Source organism: Benincasa hispida, chromosome 4, assembly GCF_009727055.1.
Source record: "Benincasa hispida cultivar B227 chromosome 4, ASM972705v1, whole genome shotgun sequence".
In the NCBI taxonomy this organism is placed as follows: Eukaryota; Viridiplantae; Streptophyta; class Magnoliopsida; order Cucurbitales; family Cucurbitaceae; genus Benincasa; species Benincasa hispida.
In genome coordinates this window covers 1,538,146-1,557,675 of record NC_052352.1, presented here as the reverse complement: position 1 = coordinate 1,557,675, position 19,530 = coordinate 1,538,146, and the positions used below count along the sequence as shown (strand labels likewise).

General features: G+C 33.1%; 2 protein-coding genes across 4 annotated transcripts; one reads left to right on the top strand and one right to left on the bottom strand.

Moving 5' to 3' along the window:
• Positions 1-15,549: 15,549 nt before the first annotated feature.
• LOC120075114 lies at positions 15,550-17,527 on the top strand. 3 transcript variants are annotated; one of them, XM_039028289.1, is made up of 5 exons: positions 15,550-15,730; positions 15,826-15,915; positions 15,988-16,058; positions 16,148-16,244; positions 17,398-17,527. In XM_039028289.1, the coding sequence occupies exons 1-5, from the start codon at positions 15,668-15,670 to the stop codon at positions 17,398-17,400; spliced, it is 324 nt and encodes a 107-aa protein (XP_038884217.1). In that variant the 5' UTR covers positions 15,550-15,667; the 3' UTR covers positions 17,401-17,527. The 3 variants fall into 3 exon arrangements, 2 of the variants coding, with proteins under 2 accessions (XP_038884217.1, XP_038884216.1); XM_039028288.1 differs by lacking the exon at positions 17,398-17,527 and adding an exon at positions 16,326-16,545 and having other exon boundaries at positions 15,553-15,730; XR_005481191.1 differs by lacking the exon at positions 17,398-17,527 and having other exon boundaries at positions 15,556-16,058; positions 16,179-16,545.
• Positions 17,462-18,327, bottom strand: LOC120075113 (early nodulin-like protein 1). Its single transcript, XM_039028287.1, has 2 exons — positions 18,032-18,327; positions 17,462-17,934 (listed from the first exon to the last, which is right to left on the bottom strand). Exons 1-2 carry the CDS (start codon positions 18,204-18,206, stop codon positions 17,591-17,593), a joined length of 519 nt encoding a protein of 172 aa, XP_038884215.1. The 5' UTR covers positions 18,207-18,327; the 3' UTR covers positions 17,462-17,590.
• Positions 18,328-19,530: the final 1,203 nt, after the last annotated feature.

Below are 19,530 nucleotides of genomic sequence, written 5' to 3'. Positions count from 1 at the left end.
ACACAAACAGCTTCGCACGAACAATAGGCAACAGGGATAACACTACTACTCAAAGCCCTCAGTATTCTCGGAGTGAGAATCCAAAGGGTGGGCTTTGATGGAATTGGTAGAAAGGAGGAGGAAAGGCTATCGTGTACTACGATCAAACAAGTGGGAGAATGAAAAGACTACCGTATAGTCGGATGCTTGATTGTATAGTGCGGGGTACACAATCGTGTAGTAAACGCTAAGTGATCGTCTATACGATCATTTAGTTCAACTCAAGTGCTAAGTGATCGTTTAGGAAAGTGTAGGTGCAGGTGTGCAATCGTTTAGTGAATGGTAGGCTATAAGCCCAAACACTAAGTGATAAAAGGCTTATCACACCGTGAGCAATTATGTGTGTCTCTTGGAAAAATGAAAACCATTTTCATTTTATTCTTCAGTTACTAGAACTGAATTGAACTTCCCACTAACGCACGAATTTAGAGAAAACGGCAGCCAATTATCTCATAACTGTCCAATTAATAAAATAATAAATATAATCATATTATATTCATAACCTATAGTTTGATATCATATATCAACTATAGTGTTTTCTCTTCTACTTGATATAAATCATATTTATATCCAATTTCCTCCAAATTAATGTATCTCATACATTTAGTCAATCATATCATATATAATTAACCAGTTCTATTATATCATTGAACTCCCTCTTGTCAATTTGAACATTTCAAACTGACCCAAAAACTGATTCTCAACTTGTATCTAAGCTACCAAGGGGACCTGATGAACCTATGGCTTGAAGCTCCAACGGTACGTAAATAGTTGACTAAACTCTTTAGCCACGAGATCCACCTTCCGTTAACTGCCAAGCATTCTATTAAAGACCAACAGCTGAACTCTTCTTACTACAAATATATTTCTGTGTCGATCGGATATAATCAATCATGAGTACGATAACCCTTCACATATGCTAGTAAGTACAGTTGAGCCAATTTATTGTTTTATCCCTGTAGTTACATCTCACTCCTTAAGTACCACCGATCCCTCTAATGAACAATACAACATAGTCCAACTATGTGTGAACACCTCTCGAGCCATGAGAAGGTGAGTGGCGCCACATCGTTCATGCCTTGGAATCAATCCTTAAGGGAGCTATCTATCTACTTACCCCTACTTCGGGGAATGAATGAATTCCATCTTGTGTAACTGAGTTCCCAACTCCCAATCAGACGAATCCCCAAAGTGGTAGGTTTGAGTTGGTGGCCTGGCCACTCGCACCCATGCAAATTAAATACTGTCTCTTATACACATCTAGATGTGTATAAGAGACAGGTGTAGCTGAGTTCCCAGCTCCCAAATCAGACGAATCCCCAAAGTGGTAGGTTTGAGTCGGCGGCCTGGCCACTCGCACCCATGCAAATCAAAGGACCGCCCTCGATGGCAGGAGTTCCCAACTCACTCAGGATTGAGGTCATGTTACCTATGGTCATCCTAGTAAAGTGAAGTCTTTGTCATGAACGGTGTTATATAACAAGACGGTAACACTTTATGGTCAGGTTTTATACAAACTCTTTGTATAGGATGGCCACGCTCGCATGTTCCCCACACGAATGATTAGGATTAGACCATCTGTGACAAGTCATAACACTTGTAACTATTCCACAAAGCGGGCCGCATTCGTAGCATTACTAGAATAAGGTTTCCCTCCTATATCCATATACCATAGACCATTTTGGTTATCACTTAAGACATGATCCACTTGTATGTCACCACATACATGCTTAAGTTACATAAAGACAACCAGGGATTTTAGTTTATTGGTTTGTGGTAAAGAAAATAAAATATCCAAATGAGCAAAATCAAAAAGTGAAGTAAATATCATATATTGTACATCACAAGCATTCGTACAAACTGTTTAAAAACTACAGAACACGAGACTTTAGTGCATCAACCCCAACACCTCTAACGCCGAAAATGGAGCGTCGAGAGTTGTTCAGAAACTCCCGATGCCTAATATATGGCATCAGGAGTTATTAACTCTCGACAGGTAATATACGTCATGAGAGTTCCGACAACTCCTGATAGTCCCTTCCCTACATCGGGAGTTCCAATAACTCCCGACGATCCCTTCCCTGCATCGGAAGTTGCACTAACTCCCGACGATTCCTTCCCTGCATCAGGAGTTCCTATAACTCTCGATGGCTTACCAGCCATCAGGAGTTCAATTTCAACTGTTAAATATTGATTTTTTTTTTTAATTTGATCTTAATAACCTATAAAACATCATTAACCAACTCAAACATATTCACTTGAATAAAACAAACAAACGAAGTCCATACTATTCTTTAGTAACTAAAATAGAGAAAAGTTTCAAGATAATCTATAAATGAAATATGTCTTCACAAATACATGAAAGAAACAACATGAAAACAATGTCAAGAAATATGTCGTTAGAAATACACAAAAGAAAGATATGAAGACACCGTGTGGAACACAACATCTCCAAATAGCATCTCCAACAATCGTTCAACCTTATCTCCGAACAACATCCTACAACAAAACAAAAACATACAAACAAAAAACTCCAAAACGAGTATCACGAAACTCAACCTACACCCACAATGTTCAAACTTCATAAACATCCATAAACACATAAAAATTCCAAGTTCAATGACAAAACGAGTATAACTAAACTCTACCCACCCCCCATGACATTCTCGACGCTCATAAACATCCAAAAACATACAAAAACCTCCACGTTCAACTCTAGAACGATTGTAACCAAACTCTATCCACTCCCATAACATTCAAATTTCATAAAATCAACAAACACACAAAAAAATCCAACATCTCCCCCCCCCCCCCCCCCCCCAAAAACAATCTAAACCAAACTCATCCACCCCCATGACTTTCAAACTTCAATAACATCCATAACACACAAAAACTCTAAGTTCAACAAAAATGAGTATAAACAAACCTTACCCACCCCCACAACATTCCTAACGCTCATAAACATCCAAAAACACACAAAAACCTCCAAGTTCAACTCCAAAATGATTATAAAATAAACTCTACCCACCCCCACAACATTTAAACTTCATAAACATCAACATACATACAAAAAACTCTAACTTTCCCTCCAAAACAATCTAAATCAAATTCAACCTACTTTCACAACATTCAAACTTCATAAACATCCATAAACATACAAAAATTCCAAGTTCAATGGAAAAACGAGTATAACTAAACTCTACCCACCCCCTACAACATTTCTGAGCTCATAAACATCCAAAAACACATAAAAACCTCCAAGTTCAACTCCAAACGATTATAACCAAACTCTACCCACCCCTACAACATTCAAACTTCATAAACACCAACGAACACACAAAAAATTCCAACTTTCCCCCCAAAACAATCAAAACCAAACTTCATAAACATCCATAAACACACAAAAATATCCAAAAACACATAATAACAACAAAAAACACATCAAAATTTAGTTGTTTGGCTACCATAACTGCAGAATAACCAACAATTCTTTATCATAAAGCTACTAGTAGAACATAACTACATTGCTACCATAACTGCAGGATAGCAACATATTAGACAACTAAATAATGAAGTAATCATACCTAATTCGATGGCTCTCCTCTCTGTGATCGTATCATGCCTTCAATCATTTTTTTTCATTTCTTCCATTTGTCTTGCATGATCCCCTCTCATTTGTTTTTTAACGTCTTCAAGTTCCTTAATCCTCGATTAAGACTGTTTGAAATTGGCTTTCAATTCCCTCACCTCTATACTTTCCGTTCCTTGAGTAGATGACGAACTAGATGAGCTACTATCCCTTCTTGACTTAGGTTTAGGGCCCCAACCTAGGCCTTCTACAAATCTGGGTCATCTACCCAAAATCGTCTCATATATTTCATCCCCTATTAGTGGTTCTAACCTTCTGGAGTGGGGTTGGATTGTAATTCTATTAGTGGTTCGAACCTTCTGGAGTGGGGTTGGATTGTAATTCTAACATTTGATTATGCACATATTAATTAAGTGTGTAAGTACGAGTGACTGAACTTAGAAATGAAAAACAAGACAAAAATAAAACAAAATTGGTTACATGTGCATCTTCAGCTGCTTGATTCACGAACTTGCCACATTTATAGTGTGTTTCCCTAAATAGATCAACACATCCTATTTATCGACCTTCCTTTTCCTGCAACTCTGATTGAATTTGCAGGAACGACTTTGATTTGCCTACGTGGTCGAATGGTAATTTTTCTCGATTCTTCTTGTTCGTTTCCGAAATTTCCTACATTCAAACCAAAATTAAAAAATAGAAAGATATTCTATAATAGTAAATGGTTAATGATACACGCCCTAAATCATTCTAACCTGAAACTCTTCACTCTTGAAGTGATCATGCAAAACATATCAATCTTCTAGTCTATTCTTAAGCCAACTAGGCAAGTTGACACACGCTTGCTAAGAGTTGCTACATTTCCTGTAATGTCTGTGCAAATCTGCTCTGAATTCTTTGAAGGAGTTTTGCATTTCATGTTCTATAAAATGATTAAGTGGTTGACTGGATAATTCAAGCACGAAATGAGCTACAAATATTTCAATTCAGTGATTAAGCTTATTTGTTATTAAACTCCAAAGTTGGTTAACTAAGAAAGCTATGTGATAGTTGGATTAAAAAGTTATCAGATTTATTTGAAAGGGGAAAAAAAGATCAAGAAGAAGAAATTATAATGAGTTATTGCAGCACCTCAAACCTCTATCTTGAACACATAAAATTTCACTAATTTGGTTATTAATATATATTACTATATGGCATTTTAGGGTGGCATAATGATATCATCTATCCATAGGAATCTTCACCTCATTGTATATTATTCCTTTCTCGATGGTAAAAAACTTACTTCTTAAAAAACAAGAGGATAAAAAGCATAATTAACAAACAAGATAATTTATTAAAGGACAAAGACTACTCATAAATCTTGGAGGGTCCTTAAATTAATTAATAACAAAATAATGAAATGTCTTCTTAACTCTCTATCTTAGTCCACAACATTCCATTGTATCTTCAATTCCCTCCTACTACTAATTAGCAGAAATGCATCATAAAATAGCCAAAAAAAACTATTGACATTCATGTTCTACAATGATTTATAAACTCTTATTTCAAAAATATTTTTAAGAAAAAATAATTAAGCTTTCATAAATGTAAAAACTATCCAAAATGACGAAACTAAATCAACAACGAAACTAAATAAAAAAGAAAATGGCGAAAGAAGACATGATACATAAATTTTAAATGATTTGTTAAAAGGTTAAGAACTTATTAGATACAATAAAATTTTAGAGATTTATTGGACACAAAATTGAATGTTTAAAATCTATTAGATACGTTTTAAAATTTAGAAATTCAATTAACATAAAATTGAAAATTTAAGAATCTATTAGATACTTTTTAATATTCAATGACCTATTTGACATAAAATTAAAAATTCAAAAACATATTATACATTTTTAAAAATTTAGATATCAAATAGACAAAAATTTGGAAGTCAGTTTCGTGACTATACTTATAATTTAATTAATTTTCTTTTGTGACTATACTTATAATTTAATTAAATTTCTTTTAAAGAAACAATGACTTCCTCCTTTCTCTACTTTATCCCTATCTCAAGCAAAATATCAATAGCATTTTAAAATATCTCTTTTTCATATAAAGAATTTTCAACTACTATATAATTTTGTTAAAGAAAATGCACATGTTCTCAACTATAAATTAAACTCCTCGTTTTATATTCAAGATTGAATAATTATATGATAGTTTTACATAATGTTTAAAGCCAAAAATATTGGAGACATATTTTTTTTCTTAAATATTAAGATATTAAGTAAAAATGGTTTATGTCTACTATGCAACAACTCATGTGTTTGTATGCTTAATATTTTTTTTTATCAAATGTTAAATATTCTTTTGATTTAAGTTTTAACTTGAAGAGCCGAGTTTAAATTAGAATAACAAATGCATGACTATTAGTAGAATCTTGCACAAGATATAAAATTTTAGAGAAAATTTTACATCTTTCACAAATGTAAAAAATATCCAAAATAGCGAAACTAAATAGAAAAGAAATAGTGAAAGAAGACATTACCGATGGCAGCGGAGCTGATCGAATGGGCAGCGAGTTGATCAACGATCTCTCTCTCAACAGCAGCAGCGGCGAAAGACCTCTCAGTGCGAACGGACCACCTCTCTCTCTCAACAGCGACGATGAACAAACGGACTCTCAGCAGAGAACAGACGACCTCTCTCTCTCTCAATTTCACCTAGGGTTTGGGATTTGGGGAAGAAGATGGCAGATGATCTGCCTTCTATGTGATATGGGTTTTTATACCAAATCTCTCGACGGCCCTCGATTGTCGTTAGGAGTTCCTTAGGAACTCCCAAAAAATAAATAACTCGTCGAGAGTTATTATAACTCCCAATGAGTAATCTCCCACCATCAGGAGATAGTTCCAATCTCCTGACAACTAGTATACGTCGTCAGGAGTTGTTTCTAATTCTCGACACGTCTCTTACATCGTTGGGAGAGACCTTGCCTCTCAATGACGGATGTCCCGACGGTGGTTTTAAACGTCGGGAGAGCCTCTTTTTCTTGTAGTTATAAGTCTAGTTTTCAACATTGAGCATACTGCTAACATGCATCTCGTCCCATCTGTCAGACCACTATGCATCTCGTTCCATCCGTCAGACCACTTTTGACCAACAGCTTTTATTCTTTCCAAACGCTCATCTATGCATTAACCTGTGGGTCGTATTCTCAACACTCGACCTACACCTTTTAATCCCACCACCAAGCTTCCCAAATCACACTTTGCCTCTATCTTTGCACAATACTTTTCCTCTGCCACTGCTCTTCTCTTTCGAAATCTTCTAGAAAATCACTCTCCATTTGGCTCTTTGTCTCTCAGATCATCTTTTTACTTCTTCTTCTTCCAAAAATTGTTGTTAAATTTTTTTTTCCCACATTTGTCCATCAAATTGTGAGGTTTGTACATTCACTCCACTAAATTTCAATTTTTTTAAAATAATTATAAATTTTGTTCCTATTTTCATACTATTATATTTTTTTTATAGTTTTTATTGTTGTTTGGGAAACAAAGAATCAAAAAGAGGTAACGTTCACTCAACAAAATTCCTAGTTTTTTTAAATTAAAAATAAGTTAGAGATTCATATTCTCATAATATTCTATTTTTTTTCGTAGTTTTTGTTGTTGAATAACAAATAACAAAGAAAAGAGGGACCGTTGTCACTTTGAGGGGAAAAAAAGTAAAACCGCTATTAAATTTGTGAGTTCACTTTTTATTTATTATTAGTTTTTTTTTTATATATTTATATTATTCTAGATAAACCATTTTAATTCCTTATATATTGATGTTAGTAGATCTATCATGTTAATTTTTTTTACTAGTCGTTGAATTGAAAAATATTTACATATTGATATTAATAGTTTTTTCTCTATATATTTTAATAATCTTATTTATATTGAGTTAAACCTACCCTGTTAATATTTTTTTTTCTTTTTTACATTTTAAATAATATTAACATTTGTTAGTATTAGTGTTATTCTTTTAGTATTAGTGCATTTTAAAAAGTTTAGTAGTTTTTTTGTTATTTAATACAAAATTATAAATCCGATGTTCTTAATCGTGATGCATTTTAAAATTTTGTTGAGTAGTTTTTAATATTTTTAATATTTTGTTTATTCTTTTGTTTTTTTTATTTAAGTTTGATAATTAGTAAAATAATTATTAATGTAATGTTTGCTTATATATATATAATATTCTACTTTTTTAGTATTATTTTTATTTAAAAAGTTTAGTAGTTTTTTTTTGTTAATACAAAATTATTAATTTTAATGAATTTTTTATTATATATTCTTATAATATTCTATTGTTTTGTATTTATGTTTGATGTTCAAATATTTTTTTATTAATTTTTTATATTTTTTATATTTTTTATATTTTTGTTTGTATTTAAGTTTGATAATTAGTAATGTATTGTTTGTTTTTTATAATATTCTATTTTTTAATATAGTGCATTTTAAAAAGTCTAGTAGTTTTTTTTTTGTTATTTAATACAAAATTATTAATTTGAGTGAAACTTTATTATATATATTTCTTACAATGTTAGATTGTTTTAATATATAAGTTTGATGTTCATAGTTTTTAATATTTTTAATATTTTGTTTATATTTTTAATCTTTTTTTTTTGTATATAAGTTTGATAATTAGTAATGTATTGTTTGTCTTTTCTTTTAAGAAAATGACGAACAAATATTTGAAATTTATTACAAATGGTAATATGATTGATGGTGTTGATGGAGTTGATTATGACCAACCACCTGTTGGGATTAATGTCCTAAATCTAATATATCTCATGGTTGGTAGTTTTTGTTAACACAAATTATTTATCTAATAAAATCCACTACAAGAAAAAAAAAATATTTCTTGTCATTTGCAATTTTAAGTACTTGACATCTTTATTAAAAAAAAAAAAAAAAAAGTCTAGTAATAGGTAATTTTAAAGAAAACCGTCAAGAAAATGAAAAAAAAGGTGAAGGGTTGGGATTTTTCTAGATTTTTTTTCACGCGGACACAATACTTGATATTTTAAAAACGTCAAGTTTATTTTTGTATTCTTGTCATTTTAAAAATGTCAAGTATAATAGTTTTAATTAATTAGGTGCTGGTTTTTAGTTTTTTTTTTCTAATTCATTTTAGTTTCGAAATTCGCGTGATGGTTGTCGCGTATACCTAATCACTCACGTGAATTTAGGGTTTGTATACACAATGTCTTCACGCTGTCGAGGAGATTTCACGTTGTCGAAAAGAGTTCTCACATTGCCACAGTGATTTTGCATCGCCATCGGTGCTAAGCCGTTGTCGGTGTTTTCACACTACTGCATCGAGGACAGTGCCAATGCAAACAATCTGTAAGTTCAATTCACACATTTTGATTCTACAATTAATCATAATTTTAAATGCTTCATCTTCCAACCTGTCTTTTGCTTTCTCTCTCATCTCTCCTGCTTCACTACTGGATCTTCATTTTTCATCCTTTTTCTTTTTTCCCTAACCCCCCCTGCTCATCTTTTGTACCCTTTTTCTTAGATCTATGTTTTGTGCTCCCTTTTATCGGTTCTCCCCGTTTTTCATTACAAACTTGTGGTTTGGAAATAGGATCTGTTTGTTGAGAGGTATGTGTTTAGTTTCCATTATAATGGTTGACTTTTTAGTTCTGTTTGTAATTTCAAAGAGTAACAGGTTGCTAATTTTCTTCATGGATTAAGTGATAAACAATTTGGTTTTGGAGAATGTGGCTTCATAGTTTTGGTGAGATTTGTCTTAAAATAGCGATGACACATTTTGATGAACTGTAATGCTTACTATTTGTGTTCCTTAGAGGTAATTTCTCATTTGTTCTTACATTGGCTAATTTTTATTGCTTTATTATGAAGCTAAATGGTTCTTTGGTTGGTGGAAGACTTAGATATCCCTAGCTTTAACTCTCTAGTTGTTAGATTGGGGTTTTGTGAAAGGCTCATTGAACTAAAACAAGAAAATGTGGATGTTGTTCGCACGAGATTTCAAGAGAAATTTATTTTGTGGAACTTGAATTTTGTATTTGCATTAATCTTTAGGAAAGTGAGTACAATTTCTAATACATAGTATTTTGATGCTTTCAAAATAAATTATAATCTTTAAGTGGTTGTTATTGAATGATCGGCCTTTAGGCTTGTTGATCTCCTTGGGTGATCGGCCTTTGGGTTTGTTGATCTCATTAGATGATCGGCCTTTAGGCTTGTTGATCTTCTTGAACGATCGACTTTTGGGCTTGTTGATCTTTTTGGACGATCACCTTTGGGCTTGTTGATCTTCTTGGATGATCGGCATTTGGGCTTGTTGATCTTATTAGATGATTAGTCTTGGCTTGTTGATCTCCTTGGATGATCGGCCTTTGGACTTGTTGATCTTCTCGGACGATCGGCCTTTGGGCTTGTTGATCTTCTTGGAGGATTAGTGTTCACACGAGGCTTCCGAAGAAACTTGTTTCGTGGAGTTGAACTTAAGTTGGGGTTGATGTTGATATTAATTTGATATGATGTGGTTCAATCTCTAGTGCTTGATCCTCTGATTCTCTCTCGGTTGAATGCATCGTTTGATATATATAAGCGGGGCGTGAGGGTGTTCTTGAGCTTCGAGTATTGGAAGAATGCTCAAAGGACTTCAGTCTTCAAGTGTGTTCAGAATACTTGTATCTTTTCCAGCCTTCAGAATACTTGCATCTTCAAAGGACTTCAGTCTTGAAGCGTGGTCAGAATGCTTGTACCTTTAAAGGACTTCAGTCTTCAAGCGTGGTTAGAATGCTTGTATCTTCAAAGGACTTCGTCTTCAGAATACCTATATCTCCAAAGGACTTCAGTCTTCAAACGTGGTCAGCTTCAAGAGTCAAGGAGTCTTCTGATTGTAGAGAATTCCCTCTAAGCTCTCTGGAGTGTAGAATTGCTGACCCCTCCAAATGAGGAGAGCTTTTCTATTTATAGAGTTCACAGGCAAGCTTAGGCTTGGTTGATCCATGGGTCTAGCCTTTGGGCTCAATTAGTTGGACTTGGGCTTAGTTGGTCCATAGGTCTGGCCTTTGGGCTCAATTAATCGGATTTATGCCTGATTTGACATTTGAGTCATCAAGATCAGTAAGGTTTATGTCATTTCCTATTCCTAATGAACAAGCAATGAACTTAATGTTTTCAATCGCGATGCCACTCTTGAATTTAGTGCATTTATATGTTAATGTGAGTAGGGTAGGGTTGGATATAAACTTGAAGCACAACTCTTTGGTCTGTTTGAAGATCTGACTCAATGTATTGACCCTGATCCTACATCAGTTGCACCACCTTATGATTATGAAGATATGGTGGCTAATAATCAATCAAGGATTTTAGAACAAAAACGGATGATAAATTCGAGAAGTTGGATTTTGATGGTCTTGAACATGAGTTACCTTCAGATACATTTATTGATTTGGATATGATTATAATACATAGCATTCAAGAACATGACCCAATTGTAGCCCTTGTGGATGTTAACAATACCCACCTGTATAAGGGGATGATTTGTCAAGACAAAGAAATGCTATACATGTGGCCAAATATTTTGCTATTAAGTGTCACACACCGTATGAGGTTGTGAAATCGACACTGGCGATTTCAGCAATTCGGTGTAAAGAGTGGGAAGAAGGTTTCAAATGGAGACTTCGTGCAACAAAGAAAAGGTCGCATGGCTTGTTTGAGATCTCTAAGTATGTTAAGCAACATACATGTTTTTACCCAGAACTTAGTCAAAATCATGTGTAGTTAGATTCATCAATGATTTCACTAGATTTTTGTGATGTCCATCAGCATGGCACAACTAAAATTTGACATAAAAACAAAAAATTAGATATCATGTTCCTTACCATAGGGTGAGGAGGGCAAAAGAAAGGCGTTAGCTAAAGTGTCCAGTGACTGGGATAAGTCATACAAATTATTGCCCAACTGACAGTATATGGTTAAGCAGACTAATCCCGAAACACATGTAGAGTAGAGAGTGAAGAAAACGTCAACTGAACGACATGTCATCCTTACTTCTGTATTTTGGGCATTTAGTCCTTATATAAAAGCTTTTAATAGATATCAACTGGTGATTCAAATAGACGATACCTACTTGTGGAAAATATCGAGGAAAGTTACTAATTACTACATCAGTTTATTCAAACGAGCATCTTCTTCCTCTTGCATTCGCCATTGCAAATGAGGATTCTGCAACTCATGGGGATGGTTCTTGAAACATTTGAAAGAAATTGTTACAAATGAAGAGGTGTGTTTTAATTTTGGATCGACATGCTGGCATTATCTCAGCAATAAACAATCCAGCAAATGGTTGAACGGGGCCAAAATGTCACCATCGATTTTGTTTACGACATATGGTCAGAAATTTCAACAAAAAATAAAAATTCAACACATTAAAGAATTATGTTTATCGTGTCGGATATCAGTTTCAAATTCAAAAGTGTAATAAAGTCATTGAGAACATTAAAGAAAAAAATTGGAGTTGTCTGATTTTTTTTACAGCACTTGAGCAATGGATTCAAGCACACGATAGAGGGTTTAGGTACGGGTGGATGACAATAAAATCTATCAGAGTGCATAAATTAAGTCCTCAAAGGAGTTCTAATATTGTCAATAAATGCTCTTGTTCAAATAATATTCTTCAAGTGCGTAAATTACTTTGAAAAAAGAAGAGAAGAAATAAGAACTGTTTGGAGCGTCGAGATAAATACACTCGGTAATAATTTTTTTAGTAATCAACAATTTGTTTTAAATATATTTGTAATACTAAGTGAGTAAATATTCAAGTAAGCACACGAAAAAAATTAATAAATGGGTTGCAAGATCTAGTAAACATGAAGTACAGTAATACGATCGATATGAAGGTGTGTTTCATGTGAAGATTGGACATCACAGCCTCAATGTTAAAGGAGGAAATGTTCAAATATTAAGGCTAAATGGGTCCGAGTGGTACTGTTCATATAACAAGTGACAAGCGTTTGACATTCCATGCTCGCATTTTATGGCGATTTTTTCACGTTTTAACATGAACTACAAAGATTTTATTGATGACTACTATAAACTGTCAACGTACACTGCATTATTTTTATGTTTTACTCTAGAAATAAATATTTTTTTCTTTTAGATTATGGCTTTAAATCCAAGATCGATTGATCCTGATGTTCTGTATGATCAATTGATTCATCGATCATCAATTATATGGGAAGATCGTACCATTGGCGAGATATATTATAGACATCGAGAGGTGGTTGTTCATCGCACTATCCCACTCCACCTTAGAATATTACCATTACTTCGTATGTCTAGATTTTATGGAGTTGCCAGATTGGGATTCATTCTACTAGATTGGTATCTCATCACATCAGTGATCGAGAAATGGAGGCCTGAGACACATACATCTCATGTGTCCACTGGAGAGTGCACTATCACTCTACAGGACATAAAAGGATTGTTCGGGTTACTTGTTGACGGTGAGCCAGTTACCAAAGTAATGCATGATAACTGGCTGAATATTTGTCAATTGTTACTCAATGTAACCCTACCTGCCAATAAAATTAAAGGATCGAGGTTGAGTTTAACATGGTTAGGGATACAATTTCGTGAGTTTGTTGATGATGCAGATGAGGAAGTTGTCATGAGATATACGCGAGCATATATACTATAGATGATGGGTAGAAGTCTATTTTCTGACAAATCAAGTCATTTCATTCACTTGATGTTCCTGTCATTGTTAGTCAACCTTTATGATGTGGGACAATATTCTTGGGGTGGAGTATATTTGGCATGGTTGTATAGACAACTATGCAAAGCAACAAAACCTGAAATTCATGAAATCGCTGGGCCTCGAATACTTTTGAAATTATGGGCTTAGGAATGGTTTCCAACAATGGCTCCAACATGTAAATGATGCTCAATTAGCTAGACGGGCCTATAGTTTTTGATATGTTATTTTAATTCAATTTAATTTAACAAATATTTTTATATGACGAGTCTAGTTAATTTGAAATCTAAAATATTGATTTAATAATATAGGTGGAGAGACAAATTTTGTGTAACTAGGACAGTACACATGTAGTTAGTTAGTATAGATACATGCTTGATCTGCTTCAACCTGATCAGGTACATTAATACTAAAATCAATTGAATTATTTCTACATATTTTTAATGTATTTTTCTTTAATATTTTTTAATATAATATTTTATATTTTAGATTATTTGGGAGTTTTAAAAAGTTGTCATGGACACTTTGCCCGATGTTTGTACAAACGGTCAAAACATATGGCGGATGATACGCCCTCTCATATGTTTTCACATTGGTGAGTGGGACAGGGTAATGTGACAATTTGGTTTCCAATAGGATGTCCCATCGCCTTGTAATACTGAACGTCTACTGCACGGCATCGACCTAAGAACTGGAGATTAGTCTGAAAAATTGCACATTTGGTAGTGCGATGGCACTATCGTGCAAGGTTTGTTGCCATATGGGTTTCTATTGGGAAATTTGATAAGGATGTCACTCAAAATTATATCAATTGGTACAATAATATTACAAGGTGCTACATTACTCGTCCGAGAGCAGCTGTGGGTCATATAATACATAAATAAATATTTTCTAATTATTTTTAATTTAAATTTATTTTAAATATTGTCTAATCGTTTTATAATTCACAGAGATCGAACAACAGTAGTATTCGTGATGTTGTAAATGATCCAAACTAGGTTCTTGCTATATGGAATAACAATGAGAGCTATATGGAGGAGATATATTATATGTACGATATACCTATTGCTCTTCCACAAGTTCCTAGACGTAGGGGACATGCTCAAACAAAAGGAGATGAGTTTGATGAGGTCACCCACAATGTGGAAAAATTGTCTCCTATGACGCAGACGCAAAGCCAGCTGATCTAACATTTTTATACTTGCATGGACATGGGCGCGGTTGTGGAGAGCATAATGAATATTTATACTATGAAACGTTTGTAGAGGTACCAGAGCAACATCAAGAGGACTCAGAGCAACATGAAAAGGAACCAGAGCAACCTCAAGTTCAAAGTAGACGACAACAACCAACTTGAAATCGACGACGTCCACCTTGTGGGACATATTGATTTTTTAATATTATTTTTAAATGAATGAGATACATTAAATTGTTGTATTAATATAAACATTTTAATTATTTTCAAATTATGGAAGAAAAAATGATTGAGAATTTATTCTTTTCTATGATATCTCTTAGAGTTAAGAGTTAAGGATGTAGATTTTATTTATTATTAAGAAATACAAGAACATCTTTTTTTGTTATTATAAAGAAATATAATTGTATAGAGTACCTTAACCAAGGTAAGGGAATAACAGTGTTGGACTAAAAAAAAAAAAAAAAAGGTGTTCTAGACTTTAGCACTCGACATACATCTTTTTTTAAAAAATTGAACCTTTGGCAAGTATTGAAATCTCGACATACAGGTATTTTAAGGGAAAAAACATACAAGCAAATCGAAAAACTACCGTATTTCTCTAAATAGTTTTGAAACTACAATATTTGGCTAACAGTTTTAAAAAGTACAATATTAATCCAATTTTGCAGTTGAATTTACATTATATTATTTCAAACTTACAATATTTCACAACATATTTCTTACTTAAAAGAATAGAATTCTTAACCACATTCTAAAAATAAAAATAATTTTTTTTCTTTTCAAAACTTCAAATTATTTTTAAAAAAGCTTTATAAAAAAATAACAAGTTTAGAAATAAAAAGAAAAATTATTTTAAATGATAAAATTATTAAAAATAGAGGATAGTGATATTTTACCTTACTTATAAATATTTTGATTCATTTTAGTGTGAATCATTTGTCACACTCCCAATTTTTATTCATAAAAAATCATTTGTCAAAAAACTTCCAAAGATAAGATTCATATCAAACCAATGTCCTCTCTCTCTCTCTCTATCTCTCTCCAAAATATGGAAGAAATTGAGGATCAAAATGCAGAGAAATCTTACTTCCAAATCGAATCCTCACAATTTCTCCTCCCATGATGCGGATGAGGTACGTCTCCCAAATTTTCGATTTCTTCCCACTTCACTAAAACCCTAAATCGATTGATGCTTTCTTTCTCGTTCATTCCATTGTTGATTTGAAAGTCGAAGATGAAGAGTGTCGATCGATTCTCGGAAATCCGCCATTGTCCATGGAGATTGAAAGCAGAGCTTAAATTATTGGAAATCCAGAAGGTTCGAGTTTCTTCTTTCGAATTTGCAGAGTGGCTGTTTTGAAGAACGATTGAATGAAAGATGATTTTGTAGGAACTTGTCTCGAAGAACAGAAAATTGAAGGTTCTGAAACAGAGAAAAGAGACTCTTGAAGATGAAGTTGGGTATGAATATGATCTTTTGACATCCTTAAAAGTTTTCTAATGGCATTCCTGAATCCTGAACCCCTCCTTTTGTTTCAAATTTCGAAAAGATTTTTGAGACGAAGACTCTGGTACCTGCAGAAATTACAGAACCGTAGTCATGATTTAGAAAACTTGCCCATGGTTCTGGAATCGAAACAGAATCTGGTATGAACCCATATGACATTTCTTTCTTCTTCACTATAGATAGATTGATTGAAAAAATTTAATGGAGGACTGAGATTGCAGGATGGTGTCGAGGAAGATAAGGAGAAGCCTCCGGATAATGCATACACAAAATCGTTTGTTTAAATCTATGAACAATATAGTGGAAGTGATAAGTGATTACCGTATAAACATTGAGATGAGATTTAATACTGTTTTGGTCTTATTTTTAGTTATGTATAGTGTAAAAAAATAGAATTCATTGATTGGTTTGATGGAATCATAGATATTATTTATGGCTGCACTCAAGTCCATACACTACTTTTTTATACATAAAAAACATTTTCTTTGGTTTTTTTTTTTAAATAATTGTCACGTGTCAATTTGTTTATTGAGGAAAAAGAAAACTACTACAGGAGTTTATCAAACTATAAGTACAAAATTTTAATTTTTAGAATATATATATAGTCTAACTTCTAATTTTCTCCTATTGATATATGGGTTAAATTTGTAATTTAACCTAATCTTATATAAACAATAAAACTTTTTTTAATATAAAATTACATGATTCCATAAATTTATTGAGAACATACCCAATTTATTTATTTATTTTCACGTTCACTTTGAAATTGAGGTCGTTATAGTTGAGCATACTCAATTTATTTATTTATTTTCACGTTCACTTTGAATTTGAAGTCGTTATAGTTGAGCAACTAAACATGTTCATTTTGTCATACTCAATTGAGATTAATTCAATTCTTAAAAAACTTTAGGTAAATTCCTATTTCCACGATTATATAAATTAGAAATTGAAGATTTAAAAAATTATATAAGATTTTGATATAATATTTGCTTTAAATTTTCATATTGATGTTTGAGTTTGGTGTGAGGATTAACTAATTGATTGTTCTTTCCTTGGTTTTATTTGTTTGATAACCACATTCCATTCGGAATATTCAAAATATTTATTAATATATATTCATTAATTTTTCCATAAGTTTTGCATCATGTTTTATATCTGAACATTCGAGTTTGGTAGCACTTTTATATTTTTGAAACTCAAACATTTTCATATGATTAAAATGGTTTATTTGGTGTTTAACAATCGTCCGGGTTTTATGGAATGTTTCTTACGTTGGCTACTTGCAATCATCAGTGATCATGATCGAGCGACAAGATGGAGAATTGATTGAGATTTGGAAGACTCGAGAATTTCAATGTGGAAAAATTAACGAATATTATATATTAATATTTTTTGGATATTCCGAATGGAATGTGGAGTTACATCCAAAATCTAAATCAAACAAATAAAACCAAGGAAAGAACCCAAAATCAAGTAGTTCCAATCCTCACAGCAAACCCATAACTCCGACAACCACCGCCAAAAACCCAACCTTCAAATTCGCAGCTCCACTCGACGGAGCAACCGCCGGACCCTCACTCTCCGCCGGAGAAGGCGCCGGAGAGATGCCGATGAACCTGCGGCGAGGAGTCACAACCACAACAATCAGCTTCTGGCCCTGCTCGCAGTGACCCTTTGCCCCACTGATGAAATAAAAAGGGCCTGGTTTCTGTAGCTCCACTTTCGTATTCCCATCCTCGAATCTCTGTTCTGGGTTTTCGGTGTTGCAGGCTTCGTAATCTTCCTTTGTCACTTTCAGTACCGAATCCTTCCCTTCTTCGTAATTCCACACTGTTAACAAACATTCAATTAAGAAAAAAATCATGTTTAATCATTCAATAATTCCCATAAAAAACAGAGGTCGTGAAAACAGAGTAGAGGAAGTTACCGAGAGTGTCGCCAATGCGAAAACGGGAGGTTTCAGCCCATTGATTGAGGGATTGAGATTGAGAAGAAGGGATTGTCCAGACATTGGATTTGCCTCCGACCAAGATCTCTCTGGCTTCTGAGAAGCTGAAAAGGAGAAAGGTGAGAAGAAACAGAGCTCTTGAAAAGCCAGCCATGGATGATGATGATGATGATGATGATGATGATGGATGGGGACTTAACTTTTCTTCTTCTTCACCGATGGAGTGAGAACAGAGAATATATTATAATTGGAAAATGAATGAAAGAATGAATTTTGTGGAGAAGGGAGCTTCCATTTTATATGCAGAGGAGATTGATAGAGGAAAACTAGCCGTTGGGGGTTTAATTGAGTGTATGCTGGGTTTTTGTCTTTTTACTTGCCTTTCAAAGTTCCAACGGCTGAGATGTATGGAGAATGGTGAAAGGGAATTTTTAAACGGCTCATAATCCAACCGTTATCTTTTGGCTGCCACTTTGCAGAGGTTATTATTATTATTAATTATTATTATTATTATTATTATTATTATTTTAAATCTTATATTTAAGAAAAAAGCAACCAGTCATTTGCAAATGAATTATCATTTGCTTGTTGTTTGATCGCTACCTTTTCTTTTCTACATTACCCAAAATTTTATCTCTTTTAATTGAAATTTGATATTTAAATTCAATATAAAATGCATATCTTACCAATAAATTCAAGAATAATGTAGTTTTTGAAAATAATGATAAAAATAGGAAATTAGAGAAAAAAATTCAAAAATAAAATGTTAAATAAATAAATTTTAAAAATAAGGTTAAAGACCAAACTATTCACCAAACTAGGGTAGTTTGGGTGTGATAAAAATCGTGTATCCGGTATACAATTTTCACTGTTTGTGTGTGATAAAAATATGTATCTGGTACACGATTTTCATTAATTATATCACCACTAGCATGGCTGTCAGGTGGCTGCCATGAGTCCAAAATTGTGGACCTCGTCACGAGTTTTTTTTTTTTTTTTTTACAATTTTACAATTTTCTTTCTTTGGTGAAAGGATTGGAATATGAAAATAAAGGAGGAAAAATGTGGAATATGGGATATAAAAATTATAATTAATTAAATGAGGAAAATGAAAGGATCAATTTTGGGGAGATTTTTTAAGATGAAAAAGAAAAGGAAGAAGAAGGGAGAAGAACAAAAAGAAAGAAAAGAAGATGAAAAAGAGAGAGGGTCCACAATTTTAGGGAGATTTTTAGGGAGTGGAGGAACTTGTGGACTAGGTCCACGATTTTCTTCTTGTACACATGTATTCCTATTAGCAAAATTTAAAGCCATGTTGAGTTTAAATTGTGAACTGGGCATATAATTTAAGATAAATCGTGTATTTTTCTTATAATCGTATATTGGGTCCACGATTTTCCAACCTATTTTTGTCAATATGTTCACCACAACTCTACTTTTTTCATTGTTTATTTAAAATAATATTATTTTTTTAATAT

Excerpts from the sequence above, each read along its gene's own strand:
- LOC120075114 (XM_039028288.1), top strand. The coding sequence starts at position 15,668 with ATGCAGAGAAATCTTACTTCCAAATCGAATCCTCACAATTTCTCCTCC. Across the intron at positions 15,916-15,987 it reads AATTATTGGAAATCCAGAAG|GAACTTGTCTCGAAGAACAG; the intron begins GTTCGAGTTTCT and ends ATGATTTTGTAG. Across the intron at positions 16,245-16,325 it reads TGGAATCGAAACAGAATCTG|GATGGTGTCGAGGAAGATAA; the intron begins GTATGAACCCAT and ends CTGAGATTGCAG.
- LOC120075113 (XM_039028287.1), bottom strand. The coding sequence starts at position 18,206 with ATGGCTGGCTTTTCAAGAGCTCTGTTTCTTCTCACCTTTCTCCTTTTC. Across the intron at positions 17,935-18,031 it reads TCGCATTGGCGACACTCTCG|TGTGGAATTACGAAGAAGGG; the intron begins GTAACTTCCTCT and ends GTTTGTTAACAG.